General features: G+C 42.0%; 1 protein-coding gene across 6 annotated transcripts in view; it reads right to left on the bottom strand.

Moving 5' to 3' along the window:
• Nucleotides 1-699: 699 nt before the first annotated feature.
• The window catches only part of LOC110989256 (piwi-like protein 1), a 30,359-nt gene continuing 6,908 nt past the window's right edge, over nucleotides 700-24,150 (bottom strand). For 5 of the 6 annotated variants that reach the window (XM_022253500.2, XM_087147897.1, XM_022253501.2 and 2 more), the window contains exons 2-20: nucleotides 22,942-23,068; nucleotides 21,631-21,880; nucleotides 20,492-20,677; nucleotides 19,425-19,639; nucleotides 18,781-18,905; nucleotides 18,472-18,552; nucleotides 17,586-17,777; nucleotides 16,372-16,546; nucleotides 15,869-16,044; nucleotides 14,573-14,693; nucleotides 13,265-13,449; nucleotides 12,903-12,978; nucleotides 11,062-11,262; nucleotides 10,117-10,223; nucleotides 9,120-9,190; nucleotides 8,242-8,395; nucleotides 6,192-6,317; nucleotides 5,177-5,324; nucleotides 700-3,780 (exon numbers count right to left, since the gene is read on the bottom strand). In XM_022253500.2, coding sequence (XP_022109192.2) covers nucleotides 3,664-3,780; nucleotides 5,177-5,324; nucleotides 6,192-6,317; nucleotides 8,242-8,395; nucleotides 9,120-9,190; nucleotides 10,117-10,223; nucleotides 11,062-11,262; nucleotides 12,903-12,978; nucleotides 13,265-13,449; nucleotides 14,573-14,693; nucleotides 15,869-16,044; nucleotides 16,372-16,546; nucleotides 17,586-17,777; nucleotides 18,472-18,552; nucleotides 18,781-18,905; nucleotides 19,425-19,639; nucleotides 20,492-20,677; nucleotides 21,631-21,847 — 2,673 coding nt within the window. In that variant the 5' untranslated portion in view covers nucleotides 21,848-21,880; nucleotides 22,942-23,068 and the 3' untranslated portion in view covers nucleotides 700-3,663. The other variant, XM_087147898.1, reaches the window with a different exon arrangement.

Here is a 24,150-nt window from a genome sequence, read left to right as displayed (position 1 = left end):
CAAAAATGAACCTGGCCAAACTATACACGATCACGAGTATCGAAATTACCAACTCGCTGTATGGCAGAAAATTCTAGAGGGCAGTAGCTAAGCGCTTAAGTCCATGTACACAGGGGTGCAGACCACTAATTTAAGTGAAAATTTCTGGCCAGCTCATTAGCATTAAAAGTGCCCCCGGCAGTATCTTTTGAAAAAGGAGATTGTTTGGCCCCCAAATGGTGAGATCGTGTAAATCGTGGCCGGGATCAACTCCCTGGGTCTTTGAGCTTTCATATGAGAGCAGAAGGGATAAAAACTACGGTTAAAAAAATGGTCCTAAGTGCCCGAGAAAGTTGAGGGTTGTCACTTGAAAAACGGCTGCAATCAGACTTCGGGAAAAATCACTTTTTGGGGGGTAATTTTGTTTTGTGGGAATAATTGAAAATGTAATTGGTTAACCCACAAAAAATTGAAAAGAAATTGAAAGATAAGTGACCAGGCAAGAATTTCATTTGTGTTTCAGAAATCTCAGGGATGTTGGCGTGCATGCTATTGGGCCCTGAACAGTGCTGATTTTACACTGTTTTCAATGGGGCTTGAATTAGTGGACTGTATCCATAGGCGTGCGTCATGAACACCAAAGATTGTGTAGCGCTGCGCAGTTTCGCAGGATTCACACTTTCCCATTACACGAAAACGCCAAATTATAAAACTTCGAAATTATTTCCACAATTTCATTGAAATTTAATCATGGATATAAATTTACATAGTAATATGATTTCTTCAGCCCAAAACAGTAAAATAAGTGTCCTTGCTGATGTACACTGTACGTGTTTCACAGATTGACATGCTTAAAAAGTGGCAGTATAATTTTTCATTTTTCCACACAGGTTTTGATAAGGAAAATGTACAAGTATAAAAGACAGAATGTCTGACAGAAATAAAATCGACATCATTCACAACTAATACTTCATCAACATATCCTTACACCTTGGTAACAAAAATGTGCAAAAGACGTTTGTAAAAACACGTTTAAACGCGTGACTCTGTAACAACTGGTGTTTCGAAACTTTCATTGTCAACTGCCCCACCACCTTATAGTCTGCTTGCAAAGAGCTGTGCAAAAGACGTTTGTAAAAACACGTTTAAACGCGTGACTCTGTAACAACTGGTGTTTCGAAACTTTCATTGTCAACTGCCCCACCACCTTATAGTCTGCTTGCAAAGAGGACAGGGCATTATAGACACAGCAACGTTTCAACAAGGCACTGGAAGAAAGAATCTGCAGGCAGGTAAGGTAGGTAAATAAACCGCAACCTAAAAAATGAAAATTGTCATTCAAATGAACTTCTAACAACTAATAACAATACTGACTTTATAGCACATACACCTGTCATTCATAAATACCTGAGATAGTTTTTCTATTCCTATTGGTTGAAACGCGTCACGCGACAGGGTATTGACATTTGACAATATAATTATGCCCGCTGAGAAGGGCTAACAGCCCGCTGCTTAAATCAAGCGCTGGCACATGGATACGAGCATTAATGGATACGGGAGAGTCTAATTGGGTCTGATTGGTCAGGAGTCTGTGCACCCGCGATGCGTGCCAAGTTCACTGGACAATTTTCAAAAGGAATATACCATAAAATGGAAGGGGTGTTCGGGAAAATGAAAGCAACAGTTTAGAAAAAAATCGGTGGAAAGACATCATATGTGGACTTCTTTTGACCCCCTAAATTAAAAGATATTTAGGAATGCGAATAAATGCTTAGCCAGTCTTCAACTAACGTTCAAGAAGCTTGCTCAGGAGAACAAGCGATGACAATTAGTCACGTCCATTCTCATGAGCCGGTCTAAAACGCACGTTTAAGATCTGCCACGCACATTGTATTCCCTTAAATTATCACCCTTGCTCACCTGGGCCATAATTATATGCCCCAAACCACCTCGCCCTCGTGGGGAGTATACATTTCATTTCAGGCCCCATCGGCTTCATCACAACAAAATAATCATCTCTGCCCTCACAGGTGCCAGTCACACTACTGGGTGGAGACCGGAACAAAACATGTGGCAGTACAGTGACCTGCCCAAGGTCACAAGATGCATACAAGCAACTGCTGGATTCAAACCCATGACCCTATGTTCGGGAGTTACAAACCCTGACCACTACACCACATGCCTCCACACACCTCCAACATGATCAATACATACACTGACACTAAGGCTTGATTAACCACTCTCCAACGGTGTGTGAGTGTATTCTGAGATTTCACCAATGCTGAGCTACAGAGTCCCTATCATGAGAGAAACTAGATTGCCATAAGGTCGGCTTAGGCAATTTGGAGCCATTTACTGGCTTGCAGTCACAAGATAATAAGCACAACCATTTTTGTTTCCATTTTCAAAATTATCCTGTCCATCTTTATAATCCATTCATATTACTGAAATGGAAAAAATCAATTCAACCAAACCTACTCTGCAAAGTTTTTGAGCACTAAATTCTTAAGAACAAAAATCCGAAACTGCAAGTACATGAATAGCAAGTTTTGATTAACACTTCTATTTCATGCAACTGCCCACAGTAATAAAAATTGTCAAATTGAATTACTGATTTATTAAAAATTAAATCAGGACTTTCCGTTATGAATCTCTTATGCAACCAAAACCAAAATTATTAACTTTTAATCTCTGAATTGGAAGCAGAGACAGCACATTTAACCTTCATTTAATTGAGGTTCAACACCCATTACCTTAACCCCTTCGCGTTGGGAAGCTGATAGAGCCGCCGTAAAGATTGAGATCCTCAACCCGCTTTTCAGCTATTATTCTTGGCCCACGCTCGAGTGAACACGGTGAAAGAAGGCAGACCCTGGCTCTTGTATATATGGTAATTAGTCTTTGTGTGTAGCCCAGAAATGAAAAGACCGAATCTGCATCATAATCACCAGCTTCACAATAGTCCCCACTTTGAAAAGAAGCAACGGGAACGTGGAAGCGTGAGTAGAGCCGCATGCCACCGAACAATCAGCCTTTTCACTGTGTAAATCAAAGCGTGCAGAGCACGCAGGGCCACAAACCGAGAATTTGCGGTTTGGCAGGTGGCCTTCACGGCCAAGTGAGGCTGGAATTCTTGGAGTTGGCTTTCGTGAAGAAATTCCCGTCGTCAAGGGGTTAACCCTTAGCATGAGAGCAACCAAGTCACCGTTTCTTTCCTACGTTTGTCACTGCAGATAATCTGCACCTTTGGGGTCCATCACCCACTACTGTGCTTATTCTTTGATCTTTTCCTATCTGACTACCTCCATACTGTTCATTTTCCCCACCGGTAATGACCCCTTCACTCTGTTCCAAACCCCCCCCCTTGGCCACCTGCATCACCCGCTCCCTTCCCTCCCCATTTCTACTCTTTTCATCAATGCTTGCTTGCTTGTTTGTCACTGTTTCCTTGCCACTTTACTTTTGGTGCTTGGTTCAAAATGTCAAGCCCTCTAAAACTTTTGGTCAAATTAAAGTTTAGCTCACTGAATGAGTCAATACTGTATGTGAACTATGCGTGCTTAAAATGAAGCGCGTTGTGGGTCATTAAAGATCAAAACAAGTGCATCAGCATCAGCAGTAAGAGCGGCAATAAATACTTTGGCTAAATGGGGATGGAATTTGCATCTTAACGGCAGTGATCTCTTACAAGAAGAACAATCGGTCGGCCAATTCGATGCGTGGCTCCCGGTGTAGGCTCTGGCCTACTAGGAAAGCCAGCTTGTGAGCGTAGAGGCAGGGGGCCGGTACACGAATGGTTCCCTGTAGAAAAAAAAACAAGAATGATGTGTTCACAAACACAAAGGCGCTGCTAGGCCCATGCCTAAAGCCATGACATTAATTTGTGTTTTAGGGCTGTGCCAAATATTCAAATAACTGAATATTCGATTGTTTGTGAATATTTGAATATTATTTTTCGAATTTGAATATTCGAATGCAAAATTCATGATCAGGAAGGGAAAATTTTCTTTTGTTTTAAATGAGACAAATTGCACTATGGAGACTTGTTTCAAGCAGATTCAAATGAAAAGTGTCAGAAATCTTACAAGGATTTAAAAAGTAAATTATCAATTACACAATTTAAAAGGAATAGAAATTTTCGACGGGGCTATAAAAGTCTTGTTCATCTCTTAATTCTTGCTAAATCGTGGCTGGAGATACTCCTAGATGTGAGAAGCTGATGTATTACATTGATCATAATACACAATTGTGTGTGTTATTGCCACAAATTTTATATATGGTTTGCTCATCAACAATCTGCCGGTTAGTACTACTGAATATTCGGATATTCGATCAAATTGAAGGTCGAATATTCGAATAGTGAATTATTCAAATAGACTCAGCCTATTGTGTTAACAAAATTGAGAAAACCATTTAGACTGTATTATAACAATGACCTTGAATTGTGATGCATTAACCACTTCATGCCGGGTGGAGTTTTAGCAGCAAGCATGACCTTTTGCCGGGTGAATTTTCCTGATTTTCTGGTTTCAAAATTCTTCAAAAATTTATATCTTCATTTATTGGACGCGTGCACCCAAACAAATGACTGTCTTGTGGCGAAGTCTTGTCTGACAGGCAACCTCCAGTGACGCTTGAGTATTGCAGCAATGCCTGCAGCCCAGTAGAGAGCCCCCAGTGCGCGCTGTTGTGTAATTTCCTCTTTGACATGCGGCCAGATTCCTCGAGTACGCAGCGGTATTGTATCAGTCATAGCTGGAGCATTTTTTCCCCACTGATAATCAGCGGGCGCTGGCAGTAGCAAACAATGGTACTCTTTCAAAACAATGACAGATTACTCCATTAATGGCCAGCACTCTGCGCTGACAGCATATGAACCTGGATTGGAAAGTCCCAGTAGCTCAGTCTTATGTTAAAGTATTTTCAGAGTTCAGTCACCCTGGCCATAAATAAAGGCCAAGAAAGTTCCGATTTCGGGCACCCCAGCCATGAATTGAGAGCCAAGGTCTCCGGTACCGGGAACCCCAGCGGCAAGCGGTTAAGCCCCAAATCAATAGACCAACCCATGTATTATTAAAGTTTGAAATATATGTTAAGTCTTTCAAGAGTTATGGGAAAAACCATTTCTTTTATTTTGCCATAACAAATTAAAGTGTCTATGTTGGATAACAATAGGTACAATTTCTTTAGTCTTTACCGGCCAATTAAAATAGAGGTGGGTCAACTTGTAGGTCAGGCTTTGTATGTGGTCTGGTGCCAGACCCGAGACGTCCCAGATCACATTGTAGCTTGTTGGGGTGACTGTACCCTGCCGTACAGACTGACTGACAAGGAAGAAGTCGTAGCTGTGGACACAAAAGGGAGACATGCCGGAGATAAATGGAGACAGGTGTAAGCTACGAATTGTCTTAACAAGTTTACGCACTTGAAATTTTGCGGGCACCAGAATCCATCTGCAACCTTAACATGCTACCCTAGAGACATATTTTTGTGATCATTGATCAAACCTAACTACCAAAGCTCAAATGCTCGCCCGCCGTACATTTTGGCTGTTTTCCAATACTGAACTTCGTCTCAGTCTTAGGATCATCGGTGTTTTACCGCCTAACTCTGAAGTGGTTAGCTAAATAGTAAGTACGAATGTGCCAAAGGAACATCAAATAAAATGTGAAAGAGCAAAATATTACAGTACTTTTAATTCAATTTGACCACTTTAGGCCCACAATCACTGATTGATTTTTGGACATGAAGCCTGAAATGGAGACAAAGTCGAGTATTGGAAGACGGCCTTTCATCATTAACTTGGTGAAAGAAACAGAAAACGTGCATAGTTCAGGAAATCATCATATCAACAAAAACATATATCACAAGTTCTTATCTGGAAGATAAAGAAATGTTATACTATTCAATAACCCACTCACCACGAGTGTCCACAACTTTTCATGATAATGCATCAACAGCGACCCTTAAGACATTTCAAACAACAGAGCATGATTTCCGACATGTTACGCGGGCTCCTCCTAAAGGACTTGCACTCAAACCTTTGGCCTGAAATGCCGTTTTTGAATTTTAAAGCAGCAGAAATTCTGAACTCATAATTGCCAAAAGACAAAACAGATGAAGAAAAATGGATGGTACAGCAATTGATTAAAACAACCCCAGAAGTTTCTTTTAAATTCTTCCTGACTGGTATGCTGAAAAAGTAAACTGACAATTCTGGCTTGGTGACCCCAGAGTCAATCACGGTTCCTGGGGAGGGGTTCTGCAGCTGACCTCCTTTCAGGCTGAAGAATCGATTGTTGATGCGCTTCTTCACGACCACCATGGCACCTTTGGGTCTGCAGGGCGTCACAAAAAAAAAAGCAAGGTGAACGTTATGGACGGAAGCCTTGCGCATCATTGTAGTGCACCGTGTTGTATACACATACATTGCTTTAAATATGTAACCGTAACTCACTCCACGGTGATTAATGGATTTAATTGGAAAGGTTGTTGCCGTTGTGTTCCTTTTAATTTGCTGTACTGATGCATTCTTTGCTCACAAAGAATCAGTTTACCTAAAGACGTACGTTTTATAAACAATAAAACACTTGGGTGCGGGGGGGACCATTGAGTGGCATATATTTCTCTTGTGTAATTTGGTCTATTATGTCTATAGTGCTAACAGGACACCTGTGCATGCTCCAGGTTATTTGGTTTTCCTATGTTTGGGCAACTGCCTCTTTAGTGGTCACACGGCCCCAGCAAAGTGTCAATGATTGGACTGCTGGCCAAATTTGTGATCATGCCAATTTTTTTTCCCAAGTCAAGCCAAGTCACAAATCAATTTCCCCAAATCAAGTCAAGTTTTCCTGAGTCAATTGTTGATTACTGTACGAGGGTATTAGTTCTTTTCCAACTGTTTGAAGAAGTTAGTTCCGTTATGCTTGCAGATCATGTGCATATATGGAGTAGTAAGAATAATCGCTACACTGAAAAACGAATGATAATACGTTTAAGAAAACGCACACCTTGAAATAGCAGAGTGTGGTCCGCCCACATGGGCTTGGCTACAAAATGCATGGACAACAAGGCACCTTGTTCTTGTGCTCGCTAGCCTATATTAGTAGGATTGGCACTGAACAGGCGTTTTTTTCAATCAATTAGATGTGAACTCCCAAAAGTTTGTTTGTTATTTGTAACAAACGTTTGTAACAAAGTCAAATTTATTCAAGTCAAGTCGCAAGTCACGTTCTTTCAAGTCAAGTCCCAAGTCATTTATTTCCAAGTCAAGTCTCAAGTCCCAAAAACCTCAACTCAAGTCCGACTTGAGTCTGAATTAACGACTCGAGTCAAGAACACTGCTGTCGACATACAGGCTACAGTTGGGCCCACAGTAGCAATCAGGCTAGCCTGAAAGCCAGAATTTGATGCGCTAACAGGCTGGTCCCTTTGACTGGTTGATCACAATATGGCAGTGCGCATGTAGGTGTCTCAGTGTGAAAAGACAAAGGGTGCTTGCCCGTAATGTTACCTAATAAAGTTGACAATTTTTCTAAGTACATGTATTTTGATGGAAGTTTCTTTTGGGTTGGCATTGCAACAACCTCAAGAAAAGCAGATGAGTTTTTTTTTTTACATAAAAGCCTATTCTTTTGGTGCAAATGAAGTACGTCTTTGAAATAAAGGATGTTTTGACTTAACCGAATGTGAATCATCAAGGTTTTACTGCATTTTTCGAAGCTGCTGAGAAGTACTTGGTCATTCTATAATTTAGGGGTCACTTTTTTGTGTCCCTCTGACATATGATTTTGTAAGTTAACACATTTTCTAATTTCCTAGAGAGCTGAATTAATGCAAATTACCTGCCAAATAGTAATTACTTGAAAATAATTTTAGTGATATTTCCACGTCAAATAACAAAGGTCAGATGTAACAGGGACACTAAACTGTCACACTTTGGGACCCTAAATTTATAGAATGGCCCTACTACTTAATAGTGGGTTTATATGCCAAGCAAAAATCCTCCAGCAACCCGTTACTAGCAATACGGGCAGTTCATCATTCATAGCGCTACCAAGAGGCTACCATGGGGAGGCATTTTTTGCAGTGCATTGTGAAAAATGGTCAACGAAGTTCTACTCGTCAGCTGTGCTGTGTGCAGGGAACTTGCATTGTTGGTTTGTCTGGCACAAAGATTTTTAAGTACTGGCCAAAGTCTATTAAGGGCTATACTGACAGTGATTTTAGCCAGCAAGAAACAAAGGTAGTGACTCGACTTACTTGTAATTTTTTCCTATCATCTGGAAGGTGCTCAGCAGCTGGGGCAGCTCGTAATTGACCACGGCAGCCAGCTGACCATCACCCACCCCGTCACGATAGATGATAACCCTCTCTGGCAAACTCCCATTGATCTCATGGAAATTTTTCAAGGCACCTGTAAAAAGTCCACTGGGGTTACAGATAATTTGCTGGATTTCAGACTAATTGTGAATCACAGGTTTTGCCCTTGCACTGGCTCGTATCAATTCCTCACACCTGTATGCTCAGCGTTGCCCGGGCATTCATGAAAAATATTCACACACTTATTCTGGTGGGACTCAGACCAAAGACCTCCTTCTTACTAATGCAGATCGGTGTAAGGGCAAAACCCATAACTCAAAATTAAAATCTGGCCCAACACAAAGTACATCTTTAGAACTAAATTGATCGTGGCTATCACTGCTACTTCTGACTTGGACTGGCCAGCCGACCCCGTGAAGCTTGGTGGTCGAGGGAGCACCAAATATAACATCTATCCAGTGCAGAGTTCACCTTTGGAAATCATTCAAACCGACTTTGTGAAAAAGTTAAAACAAAAAAAATAGACCTGACTGGGGAGGACCTTGGACAAACTAACCTACATGTATGGCTGGATTCCAAACTGTGACCTCTGGATCAATGTACCAGCAATCTGATATGGCATGGCACTAGTTTTACAAATCATTTTATCTTGTAGCCAATCACACAGTCTGCATTTTGTACCTATATAAATCTAGATAAAACACTCTGAAATACACTCTTAATGTTTGCTGTGACTGGAGCCAGAAAAAAAGAGACTGAAAAAGTTTCACTCCCTTCAAAACCCCGAAAAACAAAGAACTCCAGTATCAGATACTAACTTGTCATGCAGACCTTGAGGCTATCAATAAGCTCTTGTCCTGAATGCTGAAAGGTGCATCGTGAATAGTACCTGGACAACAATAACAGTAACAACCATGGGGTGATGCATCAAATTACGGTCAGGCGGGGCCTTCACAAAGCTTCTGAGATCGTTGCACAGTTCCACTGAAACCATCCGTAAAATAACAGATTGAAATCAGGAACTGCTGGCTACAGCACTGGATTAAGGAACACCCTGCCTGAGACTATCAGAGGGGGTAAAACGGCCTGAGGAATTGAGCCAGACAGCGACCCAAAATATACCGTGTTTTTATTCAAGGCGAGCTTCTACAAAAGCCTACCTTAACTGTCTGTGGAGTATGAATTAAAACAAGAGAGGTTCTCCTGGAATGGACTCGCAGCAAGAAGTACGGGCACTAAGTGTCAGTTGAGGGGAAACACTGTCATGTGAAACAGACTTTTTACCCAAACCAATGGACATCTGTTAAAATCCTGTCCGATTTCCATATTCTACCCATACTTGTCACGGAGCATACAAGTGACAACATGATTGACAGTTTATCCTCTCCCTCAGTTCCCGTGTCGTGTTTGTTTCTTCCGTCATATGCTACATGCAGGATGACTTGCTTCCTGTCAAAAGTTATTTCATTTACCTGCGTAGTATGTGGTTTGTCTCGTCTATTACTTGGGGGGGGACTGTGATGTTTCCTTATGTCTCACCCCAGAATGTTCTCCTCATACACCGTGTTCCACTATCTGCTTTGGATCATATCTCTGCTTTTCTTCATGCCTATCCAGTTGCTCCCATTCCATCTTTTCCCTGCAGACTGTTTGCATATTTTGTGCATTTTCCACTTTTCGTTTTTCCTTCTCTTGTGTGCTTTTGTTACTGTTGTAGTTCGCTCTCGTTTTGTATTCTGCTTTGCTGCAGTGGAATAGATGATATTACCAGTAACCTGAAAGCCAAGCTGGAAGGCAAGTGGGCAATGTGCTTACCTGGTCAGACTGTGGTTCATGGAAGCGACGAATCCACCAACAGACTGCTCTTTATTCTTAAGGTCGTGGTAAGAATCTATTCCAACAACCATCATCAGCATTTTGGACTGGAGGTTGAAATGGAGAACAAGAAGATGGTGGCAATGTTAGCTCTGTAGGTTTGGCCAATTGGCTTTTGATGCATGCAGCGAAGTGTTGCCAGACAACCCATGTCTGTGTAACAATGTGCCTACAGCTGGGTGTATTAATTTGAGCTACTGAGGGGTATGTCAGTTGTCCGTGCACGGTGATACCACTGTCCAGTCAGTATATCAGAGGGGTTATTTGCCTTTCTCTTTAGCCTCCTCAAGGGAGTGCTTCATATTCACAAAAAGTGAAACAAAAGCCACATCCATATGCAATGGACCTTTCCCACGAGATATGTAAATAAGGCAGAGGCATGCACATTACTGCCACTGGTTGGCAAAGTTGCTCAAATCTATGACATAACAATACAAATCTCCAAGCGCACTCAACCATGAGCACATACACACTATTTAAAAGACAAGGAATATTTTCTTTCCAACCTCAGGACACTGAAAACTTCACTCAGTTTCGAGAAAAATGTGCTCAAATCGGGTAAAGGCTGTAATACGGTTTTGATTGACCTTCAACGCTCCAGGTTACGTTACTAGCAGCTCGCCTACGCTGCAGACAGTGTTGATGGATGCACTTGCCAACCAGTGGTAGTAGCGCGTATGCGCCCGTCTAATTTGCATATTTCATGGGAAAGGTCCCTTCATTCATTAACCCTAACCATGCTGAACCCAACAAGGTTATGAAGGATTCCAATGGTCCCTGGAGGTTATTAGGGTCAAGCTACAGAGCAGCACCTGCAGGCCCAGAGCGAATGTGTCAGAGATGAATATTCATGCAGCTAAAAAAACAAGACATCAAATTGCTTACAGGAATTTCCACCGTCCACAGCTCACCGCCCATCTTACAGTTGACTTGCATGGCAATCTTGGTGGCCACTGACATGATGGTCTGCTTCTTGCTGATGGTGCGGCTCACTATGCACTGGCTGGGAACTGGCGCCTCCAGGCAGCAGAGCTTCTTGATGGCGTCGTAGCGATCCTTGCGGGAGGTCGGCAAGATGCACACCACCTAGGGGATCATGGAGTGGAGTTGAGTCCTCTTAAGACCACCACAGGACCCAACAGGATCAATACAAGACCAGCACAAGACCAACACAGGACCAACAGAAGACCAACACAAGATCAGCAAAAGACCAGCACAATCAACACAAGACCATCACATGATGAACACAAGACCAACACCAATAAATGACGAACACAACACCGACACATGACTAACACAAGACCAACACAAGACCAGCACAAGACCAGCACAAGACCAACACAAGACCAATACAAGACCAACACAAGACCAACACATGACCAGCAGAAGACCTCCCGAATCTGGAATCAAGTCACAAGCTATTCAAATGAACAGCAACATGAGCACTGTTGTCACTATTCACCCTGTTACTTGTGACAGGTCTTGGTCTTGTGAGTGGGCCGATGATGTTCTTGAATAATACACTAGAATCATGAGTGGAATGATCACGATCCACTGTGGATAACAACTAAGATGCATTTTAATATTTTCCGAATGAAACAGTGTTCAATGTTCGGGTAGCTCTGCATAACTGTATCCCACCCAATTACGGGCATGCAACTTGAGCTTTGACAAAGAAGAGGAAATTCCAATCTTTACAAGACTTGTGCAGTGTTTTTCAATTTGCAGTGGCATGAGTGTGAAGTGAGAAATGAGGACATCAGCTGATCTGAGGAAAAGTTACATGCCTGTATTAAAAAACTAGAGCACGAACTCACTGTGCACGGTGAAGCCTGCTTGGCAGGTCCATGTTTACGTACAGACTTATGGAATACTCCAAATTTTGTCCGGCTATTTGCACTACAATAATGTGCCAACAACGCTGATGCGTCAAAAACTAAAAAACCTCAGCGTTTGTTTTGCTTGGTGAAAATGATGAAAATCATAATTATGTGCTCACAGAGGAATGTTGCTGAGGCTTTTTGAATACATCTCACTACTGATAGAAAAACATGCTTAGGTTAATTTGTGTACAGTGCGTTTTGCCTGCAGGTTGCATTTGGGACACATCGTTTGGAATTTGTTCCATTTTATTTTGCTACATTTTACAAACACACACATGTACATGTACATATTCAACATCGTCAAAGCTTGTCCATGTAGACAATGAGTTTTTCTATCTGTCACCAGAGTAACAAATAAAACTCAATAATTACTTGAGACATGACTAACATGCTCATACAGCACGAGTCACTCTAAAAGTCTTTGCATGACCCTCTGTAAAATAGCTAAAACATTAATGGATTGGGGAAGGAAACATCCGTACTACTTTTTTTTTCTTAAACAAAAGTATAATGAGTAAGAAATATCTTATAGTAATAACAGGTTTTTATATCGCACTTTTAACTAAGTTCAAAGTGCTTTCCATTATTATTACCCCTGCTCATTGGGCCAATGAAACATTCCAAATACCATCTCAGCTCCCTGGGGAGTATACAGCTCGACACTGCTATTTTGTTGCAAAGCAGCTAAATCAACTACAATAACCACCTCTGCACTCACAATGAACCCAGTTACTCTTGGGTGGGGAGAGGTAGTAAGTGTCAAACAGACCTCTGGCTAGATTCAAACCCACAACCTGCGGCTTTACCCACTGACTATGCCATATCGAGTTTCATTGTACTCACCATCTGTGTCCTTGGTGTCAAATTGTCTCTGATAGCGCGAATAAAGCTTTCGGTTCGGTCATCTCTTAACTCGCATCTACCGGTACACAAAGCATTAAAATGGGAGTGGATACACATGATAAGCATGTATGCTTAAGACAAAAATGCTGAGTAAACAAATATGTGTTGTAGTTGAGTACTTTGAGTACCAAGGTTCTCTGCCAAATGCTAACTTGTTAGAAGGGAACAAGCTTGAAGTATGTAATCTGCTAATGCTTGGCTATCAAGGCAACCATTGCTCACTGCACTGAGCCATACACGGCAGCTTTCAAGGGATGGTTGTTTGTGAATACCCCACCGCCCCTGTCATCACTACGACTTACTTTAAGGGTGTCCTGACCTCCATCCCCAAATTTGGCGCGACACGGTTGAGGGAAGTCAGGAAGTCCATGGCATTCTTGCTGTCCCGTCCGATGTAGATTAGCATCCAGTCCAGCAGCCCAACACTGTTCAGTAACTCCTTCCTCATCTGTCGGCTCCATTCTGCATTCTCATCCAGCGTAATGCGCTGTGTGTTATGTATGATAAACCCATATACAGATTACTGAGACAGAGTCAGGGGTTGAATTCTGGGGGTGGGGGCTAATGGGTCATCTCCCATCCCACTTTTTTGTGGTAAATAAAGGGGCAGATTTTGAGGCATTTGTCAAACTTCCCAACAATCAAACTGAATAACCGTGAAAAAGGAAGAAAAAAGTATAAAAGCTTTAAGTGTGTCATTTTGAAGCAAGGTTAAGGAATTTTAGTTATACATACAGTAAGTCAGAAAAAAAAGCCTAGTTTTCAAATTTCCAGATTTGCCAACGGGGAGCAAACTCTTGGAGGTGCGCTATTGCGAATCGGCCCGTACTGCATACCAGTAGAAATCCCTAATTTTGTAAGGTACAAGCTACTGAAACATAACAACACAAAACCAACACCAGACCAAGCAAAACAACATACTGTCTGTCCAGAGTTGAAGTGCAAAGGAGAGATAGGCTGGTGGGAAATTTACCAACCAGGTTCGTATGCGTGCCTAATGCACATGCTAACACTGTACCGTGCATTCAAACAGAATCGGTTAGGCATGTTTGCAGGGCAGAAACTTCTTTCTTGAAGGGGCAGGCAATTCTCCTCTGCAAAAGGGCACTTATAATAGAAATTTGACTGTTTATGGGAACATTTCGATAGGCGTCGAGGTAATTGTCTCCAACAAGTTTCTGCCAAGTGCTTCTTATGCCCAACTCCAATTGCGCATGAACCTGTGTCTGCATACCGAAATAGCGAATACATAATTTAACCGAAATCCCTGGGATTTTGCTGGGCACACTCACGTTCCCTCCCAAATCCTGTGAAGTGCATAAAACTAATAGCACATTTATCTTGGACAAATTCAAAGGGCATCAAGCATGAAGTTGTACATGTGCTTCTCTCAGCCTTTCGACATTTTCCAAAAACCCAGTAGATTTTGAAGGACCGTGGAAAGCAAAGCTCGACTAAATTTCATATTCAAAATGGCGTCTCTCCTGATGGTGTGCCTGCTTCTGTGTGTATCTCAGATATTTGGAGGCCCATTCAATGATACGCCCATCCTTAATTGGATGGTATCTCATGTCTTATTTCCACCGCTGTCCAGTGTTTCTTACACTTACAGTGCTTCCCCGGTCTCCTGTGATAATAGTCTCTCGATCCATTATCCGAGCATTGATCCTGACTGGTTGTGGGTCAAAGTTCAACTGCCATCTCCGCAGGTGACTGTAGGCCTCTTTGTTCCTAGCAGGATGTCAAGTTCAGAGGTCAGGGGTCAGGTCTTCAAGAAGTTGACCGATCATTCTGATTCAGAATTGGGTATTCATTTCATTCAACTCTGGCACATATCCCCAAGCCCACCAATATACCGTACCTTCATACCTAATATCACCATGTCACAGTGTCAGTACTAAAAGGTTCTTGTAAAAAAACAGCACTAAAAAGTCCTTACTGAAGAATACTGCTTTAAACTTGAAAACGGACAGGAAATTAGGGTAAAATGTGACTATGTTGGCCCCCAAAACTACATGTACTTGTACAAATAACGCAGTCTGGAACATGTGCTGTTACAATTAATTTTTTTTTTAAATTTAAGAGAAAGGCTCTGGGAGAATTTTGCAAAAAATTGTAAGGACTTTTTAGATATTAAACCGACAATATGATCTTTCAATTTCTTTTAGGGAAACTTTAGGCAGTGTCTGAGAATGTATTGTAGCCATGCCTGCCGCCCAGTAAAGAGCCCCCATCGTGCGCTGTTGCTTAATTTCCTCTTTGTTATGGAAATTGGCCCAGTGTGTTGCTGGACCGCAGTGTTGTCTTTACTAATGCAACCAGATTCCACAAGTGCACAGCGGTATGGTATCACTCATCATTGGAGTGCTGAAGCGCTTTTGTCCCTGCTTATAATCTGTGGGAACTGGCAGCGGCAAACAATGGTACTCTTTCAAAACAATGATGGATTACCTCTAAAAAAAATGGCCAGCACTCTGCACTGACAGCATATGAACCTTGATTGGCAAGTCCCAGCAGCTGACTGACAGCAAGTAACCTTTTTCTAAAAAGGCCGAGTAACATTATTTTTTGCTTTGAAAGAAAGTTCCGATTTCGGGCACCCCAGCCATGAATATACTGCCAAGGTCTCTGGTATTGGGAACCCCGGCAGCAAGTGGTTAAAGTGAGAGCAAGTGCTTCATCAGTATGTGTACAAGTATAATCTTGTGCCATGGGGCTATTTCACAAGAGCAAAAAGGTAGGCATTGATCGTTGACGCAATCTGATCACAAGATTCACAATAAAAACTCTTAACACGATAAAAAAAGGAAATAAAATTAATTTTCATATTATTGATAATTCAATCAATTTCTTACTGGTCTTATCAGAAAGTGATATGGAATGGGGTGAAGAGGAAATCAACTTACTTGGGAAAGCTGCCAAGAAAGCTGGATAACTGCTGAAGGCGATCATTAGGCGTGATGCGAGTTATGGTTGCAAGGTCTCTCATGACATGGAAGTCACTGCGCATGTTGTCGCTCAGGCCTGTTATGGTGCACAACTCTGGGATGAGGTGGATATTAGTTGCTCCCTGGCGTTCGTCCTATTGACAAACAAAATGAACAAACAGGCACAGGAAATAAAAAAGGTTCTGATATTTATTAGCCCAACAGTCTTGGAAAACAGGAAACTGGTATATCTAACTTTCATAATATTGGCATCTAAATGACGGCCAGAAAAGAGAAGAAACACTCATGCTGGCTCAGCATGATAAAACAATGCACAGTTGCTGATATCAGAGAAATCTGCATTCGCAAGTCCCTTCAGAGTAAAACAGCGTGTGAAAGATTTTCTATTCAAAACCATCAAAACCAGATATCAATTCTCAGGCTCAGTTAACATTTCTCAACAAACACTAAAATCAACTTACCCTCTTCTTGCGTTTGCCGACCAGTAACGGCTGTTTGAAATCCCTCAACTCTACCTCATAGGCGTCCCGGTAGTACTCAGCATAGGTAATCGTTGTGCCGTCAAACTTCTCAAAGGCGTCAAGGGGATTTTTATCAAATACAACGTCATCGACACGGTAGGTCTTATTGTTGTACCTGAGGAATATTTGTGAGGAATGCAGTTTAACAAAGAATGCAATATGATGTCACTGGCTACAAATAGCAACAGGGTTGAGATTGGGAGCAAGTGAAATTTCCACAGCATAACCACCAGAGGTCTTGAGGACCCAACGGCAGCACAGAGCCTATGATATACATTTGTGTTTGTCTGAAGTCACCCATTGGGATACCCATTTCTTGTGCTCTATATGCAAATCCACTTGTATATTTTATAACCGCCTCAATGGTAAACTCAAATTTCACGTTACAAGAGATTGACAAATCCTGAAGCCAGGAAAAATCCAGACAAATCCCAGCCTTGCAGCACATTGAGTCTCTTGGTTATTTTTTTTGCGCTCCTGTATGAGTGAAAAGGCTAAAAGAAAACAATCATTCTGGTGACCCTAGGTGTGAGATAAGGGGATGAAAGGTGCTTCAGGGGGAGTGGTGAATTTGGCTAATAAATGATAAGTGTGTGTACCTTAATCGGTACTCGCTAACAATCACCACTTGCACATAATTTCACAGCTACTAATCGCGGTATAACGGGCTGGCGCAATTTATCGAACAGTTGCACGAGTAGTGCAACAAGTAGAAGGAACTAATCATGATTAATCGAGATAATCGCCCAGCGGTTATGAAGGGCAGCCCATTAAACATCCAGATGGGTTTTAACAATAAACACAATAAAATTCTCTCCTTTTTAGGCCTTTTAAGAGCCAACAGGGTATGAATTTTCTCCCACGCAATTCTGATGGTGCATAAGTCTTGTGCCTGCTTTTTAAGCCAAACACTGAAGTGATTCAAACTCTTAAACGTTCAAAAATTTGGGGTTCCCAAGTCCAAACTCTAATAAACTAAAGTGCACTTAACACGACAAAAGAACAAAACCTTTGTAAAATAATTCAAATGGAAAAAAAAATGAAATGAACACAAAACAAACTGACATGACCCAAAGCAAGCCAGACTGAATCGCATTGGCCAAAACTGCGCTGAACTTGAGGTGAGTAGATGGTAACTGCCAACAACGCCTTACTTTGTCAGGACGATCTCTCCAACGATGAGTGTCTTAAACTTATTGGCCCAGTCCTCCTTGGTCTGGCTCAGGTGATAGATCAGGTCCAGCACCGTCTCCGTCCGCAGGATCTTGTGGGAGACGTCGGCCATCAGCAGGACCTCCTCCTCATACTGCAGGATGGAAGTGATGAAGCCGGGCCACAGCTGGAGTCTGCATCAAAGGGAAGGGAGGCACAGGGAATAGGGCCGAGTCAATTGCAATAATTCACTATTCAAATATTCCACCTTCAATTTGATTGAATATTCGGTCATACCGACTGGCAGATTGTTGATGAAAAAAACGCCTACAAAATCTGTTGCAATAATGCACACAATTGTACATTATAATCACTATAATAGCTTCTCACATCTAGGAGTATCTCCAGCCATAACTAAGTAAGATTTAGGAATTGAGCAATGGTTCTTACCTTGTTGAAAATTTCTAATCCTTTTAAATTTGTTAATGAATAATTTACTTCTGAATCGTAAGATTAATTAGCTTAAAACAAGCCTCCATAGTGCAATTGTTCTCATTTAAAACAAAAGAAAATTCTTCCTTCCTTTTCATGAATTTTGCATTCAAATATTCAGTTTCGGAAAATACTATTTGAATATTTGATTACAAATTGAATATTCTGATATTCGACACAGCCCTAACGGAAAGGCTGACATGCAGGGCCACGACACGTAGTGTGCTCCTGGAGAAGAGCGTGTGCTAAGTGCCAATGTGCTAAGTGCCAATGTGAAAAGTGGGCGGGGCTTACTAGATCGATCTATTCCTGTAGAGAACTGAGCATCAGCTGACCTGTGGCTTCATAACATTATGCAAATTACTATTATCTCTTCAGTTTTTAAAGTTCACTTACTTGTGTTGCTGAATATCTATTTTCAGCTCTGGATTGAAATAGTTCCGTCCAATTTGCTCAAAGCCAACCAATCTAAGAATTCTGAAAGAATAACAGAACACGGAAAACTCACTGAAACTTAAGAATATGGTGGAAAGAAAAACTTGTGAAAAAACACAAACTTGTAAAAAACAAACCCTTGCTGCAAAAGACCACTGCAATCCGACAGCACACTACCGGAGTAAAATCTCCTGAGACCATTTCTCACTTTCAAATACTCTTACACAGTAAAACATGTTTCGTTTTGGTAGGGGGGGAGGGGGAACGTACTTGCGGAAGATGATATTGTAGACCTGGAGGTAAGTCGGTGAGTTTGGGGGCAGCTCGCTTGTTAAAGTAATGGTGATTGTAACAACGGCATCACTGTCTCGACGTTTCGTTTCAAACCTGGTAACCTACAGTCGGTAAAAGAAACGGTAAGCATAGAAAAATCCAGCCACTAATAATGAATATCAACTATTGTTTTGTCTTTATTGGTACAGTTTATCACATCCATGTGAAAAATGTGCTAAACGTACATTGCAGACATCTCACACAATAGTGTCTTGTCTGGCAAAATCGGGCAACAAATCAAATAACTTCTGTGAGACAAGGGCCAGGAAATGTGTGTTGGTGTCCACGGCTTTCGACATTTCAAATTCATTTTGCAAATTTATGACCTCTTGGCCTGGTTTTCCTTAATCTGAGATCACGTTTATTACTACCGATCACGCATGCCTGTCTAAACTTGCGACGAAACTACAAATAAGCGTAAGGGAAATAATCGTACGCATTGTAAGTAGCGTGTACGCAGTTGCACAACATCTCCCTTTTCCAAAAATGCAGAGTTTGGGGTTGAGTCTTCTGACAATGGTTCAGGGATATCGGGAACCACTGATACTCAGACATGGCCTTAGCATAGGGAGTCCACTCACCGGCTGGTCCAGCCTCCTGAGCAAGAAGAGGATCATGCCATCAAAGGCCATGGGGCCGTCCACTATCTCTGAATGGGACCGCAGCAGGGCATGGCGCGCCCTACGACTGTCCACTTCAGGAGAGAATTTCACATCGTACTGGTACAGGAGCCACTGGCCGTCTGCTCTCAGACGGAAACAGTTGGTCAGGAGTTCAACAGTCTTGCCTTTCTTGCCTGAGGCATGAACATAAAACAGTGGATAATACTGTTTCCAGTTTACTGAAAAGAATCGCTTAACCAAAGCACATCAATATGAATATTATTTCTGGGAATAAGTAAAATGATGGGTTAGGTGTCCACACCACTTACGAAAAAGGGCAGAACAGGTGGAAAGGGAGGCAGTGATGAAATGCTTTTGCAGGGAAATCCAAGGCATTGGGCAGGGATGGAAAACCCAATTCACCTTTTAATTTGGGCTGGGCTAAAATATGGCACAGAACGGGGGGAAAAGCCAAATTCTTCATTGGAAGTGTAAACTGCACTTACAGGTACACTGTGACTCCACACCTGTCACGAAGAATTGGCAAAACATTCTGTCTGTACACAGTTGCACATTTTCAGAAAGTGTGTCTTTTTTCCAACGATAGAGTGTAATTTTCAGACATGTTTGTCACCAACAAACATATCCGTTGATTTGCACACAAAGACAGAGATGTTCTGACTGCGTGCACAACAAAGTGTAGCTGTTTGAGTGGTGCCCACAGTACTGTTGCACTGGTACCACATCATTGTGTGATGGCTCCTGACTAATGTCTCTGGCATCGTTAAGATTCACACAAAGATACGTGGAGACATGCAAAAGAAAGCAGACTGGGGTTTGTGCAGAAATTGACAGAAATGAATAATTTTCACATGCTTGGCTTGTGGTATCTTGTCGTTAAGTCAGTGTTTTGGGGGCTGAAAATAATACGCCGCCTGGTACAACATTAATCAACATTGTCAAATGGTTCAATGGCCATGTGGGTGATTTAACATGCAGCTACCGTATTGTGGATAACAAGGAGGCAGACAAGCTTTTAGTCTTACCTCTCTTATCGGTAAGGTGCTCTGGTCTTGTCTTGAGCTCCTCTTCAAGGAACCCTCCCCTGCGAGCACTAACTCCCCCACCCTCTGCACCCTGCACTTGGCCCATACTCAGTGCGGCCATTTGAGTAGTTGGAGGCTCTGCCAAGGGCACTGTTGCACCTGCTTTCTGCTCGCTACTAATGGCAGCTGTGGAAGGAGGAAAAGAACTGGTGAAGAAGAAATGGAGTATAACTGCAAACATATTTGATGATCTTTTGTTGAAAAACTGATTGGGCACAATGGCAGCAATTTAGTTTTTTTTAACTTCAAGCAAGGTGATAAGTACTTAGACAAACAGCTTCGAAATTTGTTACAATATGGCATTTTCCATAAAATGTTACAAACAGAAGGCCTACGATCTTCGGCAGAGCTGTGTATAGAGTGCGTTGCGACATGAGCATCACCATTGTTGGAAACTAACAGCTAGGTGCATGCGCCAGTGCGCACGGACAGTTGGTATAAAATAGTCGCACGCTCTACGGTAAACATAATCAACGCCCATTTTGTTTCCAAAATCTAAAGCTGGTGCTACTCTCTCCATATTCCGCCCTGCCCTGACCATGGGTGATCAGTAGTAGTTCTTTTACACTAAACCATTGCAAACTGGACAGTCTGGAAAGAAGTGGAATAAAAACTGTGGAAAATTTGATGATGAAATTGCCATCTGCTGTCCTCCAACAAAGTTAACATGCCAATATCAGGAACAGTACTACAATCACCCCACTTTCAGAAATAAGGGCTTCCAAAACTTCAATCCCTTATTTCACAAACATTTCAAAATTTCCATATTGCTTCCCTTTGTCATAGTGCCCTGTAATACTTGTGTTTGAAAAAGACAGTTTTGCACCTGCTGCCTTTTAATAATATTTACATTAGTTTTAGTGTATATAAATATGAATGTTAAAAATGTATAACATATTTCTTGTGTTAATGAAACTGTCCCTTAGAATTTGGCCCTCAGTCCATGATTTCAGCCAACTAACAGTGACACAGATATGCCAAAGAATAGGACTGACTTGATTTAATTATTTGTTATTAGTTTAAGCCAATAGCTCAATAGAAGGAGGCTGTTGGGCTGAAGACAACCATTTGATGTTCACCTCCCGAGCCTGGGATTTGGGAAGCTCCACCCCTAGATCGCCCCCTCCCCGGTGCAGGTACGGTATCCGGATCGCCCAGGGGCTTGGGCATGGCTGTAGCTGCACCTGCCGGTTCGCCAGGACGCCTGGGCTGGACATGCTGCTGCGAAGCCCGGCCACGCCCACGGCCCCTCCCACGGGCACGCCCACTTCCACTGGCCTGCTGATTGTCAGCCATGTTGGGTGATTCTAACTTTCTCTGCTGCTGGAACTGGGTAGGAACAAATTCATATGGAGGTCTGTTAAAAAAAAAACACTGATAATTAACAAAGAATTGCATACAATGATGAAGACGACCAACTACCACAAAATCAGCATTTGAAAAACCAGTGCATGTAAATGAAATGGACAAAAACAACTCGCCTAGGAAAAACGTTAAATGGCTCAGTACAGAAAGTACCATTTCACAAAAATAATGATGAACCCAATAAACACAATGTTGTTTCAGCTACCATGTACGTGTTCTGAAATTCATTTATATGTTGATATTGAATAAATAACACCTTTAACCGCTTCACGGCGGGATAATTTTGACTGCGACTGCTGGGCTGTGGTATGCCCTGAAGGGAGGGCTTTGTCCAGCAGCAGGCCCCATTGAACCAGCAGTTGCATGGTGAATAGACTGTATGTGTGGTATGCACTAATCCTCACACAGTGGTGTGGTAGTAGCAGTCCTCCGTAGTGAAGGGGTTAAAGATAAACTTAAGTTAAAGAGAGGCGAAGGCTTCCATAGCTGATGAGTGACTGGCTGGTTTACTAGGTAGACCGATCCATTATACCCTGCCATATTGTGTTCTGACCGATCATAGCCATGATTTATGTCTAACAACAGTGTGTAGAAGTCTGACACGAGTACATCCACGTATGATGTGCATGTAATGTGGCACAGGAGAAGAGCACAGTGTGCAGTAGGTGGGGCTTACTGGACCGGTCTTTCGTAAACATCTGAGGGCACTGTGAACACCGATGGCAGTCCTGTTCCAAACAGGTCCAAATCTTAAGCTACGAGTACACTGACCATCGACCTTGTCAACAGATTTTCTATGCCTAAAGAAGTTGTGACTGTGGGGCCAATTTCATGGTGTGCCTGAACGTGGGAAACATTTGGTCAGCAAAAACAGGTTACCAGCCAAACTGCCTTGTGAAGCACATCCCTTGTGACTGGTCCTCTGCTGTTTCTGCTCGAGCACATAATTTGTAACAAGTTTCCTATGTATCATTTTCTACTAATAACAGATAAATATTGAGATCTTGGAACTCAAGTGTGCCTACGTTTACAGAGTCTTTTTGCCGCTTGGATCACAAAGAAGCTGGATGTTGTCCACCATTTCTCCCCTCAAGAAGCTTTCCCAGTGTCTCGTGCACGCAGATCCCTCAGCGAGATGCATGGAACTGATTACTGAAAGAAAAAAAAACCAAAAAACAACTGAGGGAAAAGGCTTTTTAAAAAATGCCACTGAACAATGCACAATGTCTTGCTACTGGACAATTCCATGCAAAGTGGGGGGCGGGGTTAGAGTATACTGGTCCATGTATACTTCTAGAGGTACACATACCGTAATTATGCATGTACCGGTACAGTACACCTATTAAGGACCATGTTTAGTGAATACTGACCTGAGCCTTACCCCGGTAGGCACTTTGATGTCAGTTTTACATCAAAAATTAGTCAAACTTTTGATCTACATGTAAAGGAATGTCACTTCAACTTAATTTTGATGGTACTCTCTTCAGGTGACAATTGAATGATAATTGAAAAATCAATCCCAGAAGAAAATTTATTTAGGTGCCCACTGGCCAATATTATTTGACGTCAATACATTTGAAGTCAAATCATGACGACTGGTACATGTACAATAATTATATCTGTAGTACATGTACACATGTATGCATGATTTTCAGTAAATGCCGTCAAGACCCGGCCGTTTTCTGTATTACGATACGTGTACTAGGGCCGTTTTCCACTATTCAGCTTGTCTCCATTTTGGTTTCATCTCCATAACCCATCCTTAATTGTAGGCCTGAAGCGTTTACATTAAATTGAAGTGCTGTGATGTTTGGCTCATGTTTTGCATCTTACTTGATTTTTTTGGCACAATCAGACTCACTATTCTGCTTACAACTTCAAAATCAGGTAGTCAAAAAACAGTTGAAGCTTGTAATGGTGCCGAATCGAGTATTGGAAACTGGCCTAAGCCGTGTCCAAGTCACAAGGCCACGGCCGAAAATTATGCACAAGTCTATTAGTAGTGGCTACTGTCAGTTCCCATAGAGTCGCGTGTAATTTCCAATTGTAGCCAAGTTATTTGGATATGTCCACCACACATCCATAAAATCACCGATGCTACATGTACATCAAGTTTGGCACTAAAAATGGGCCACTTCGGCTTAGATTTTCAAGGCGGCAACACACAAATTAAACTCTGCTGGTTTGAATGCTGCTTTTGAACAATGGTTGTTCTCTACTGCCGTGCTGTTTCA

This window comes from Acanthaster planci, linkage group LG17 (genome assembly GCF_054643075.1).
Source record: "Acanthaster planci isolate LZ-2023a linkage group LG17, COTS_SCS, whole genome shotgun sequence".
Lineage (NCBI taxonomy): Eukaryota > Metazoa > Echinodermata > Asteroidea > Valvatida > Acanthasteridae > Acanthaster > Acanthaster planci.
Note: the sequence above shows the minus strand (reverse complement) of the source record. Positions and strands in the feature narration are given on the sequence as shown.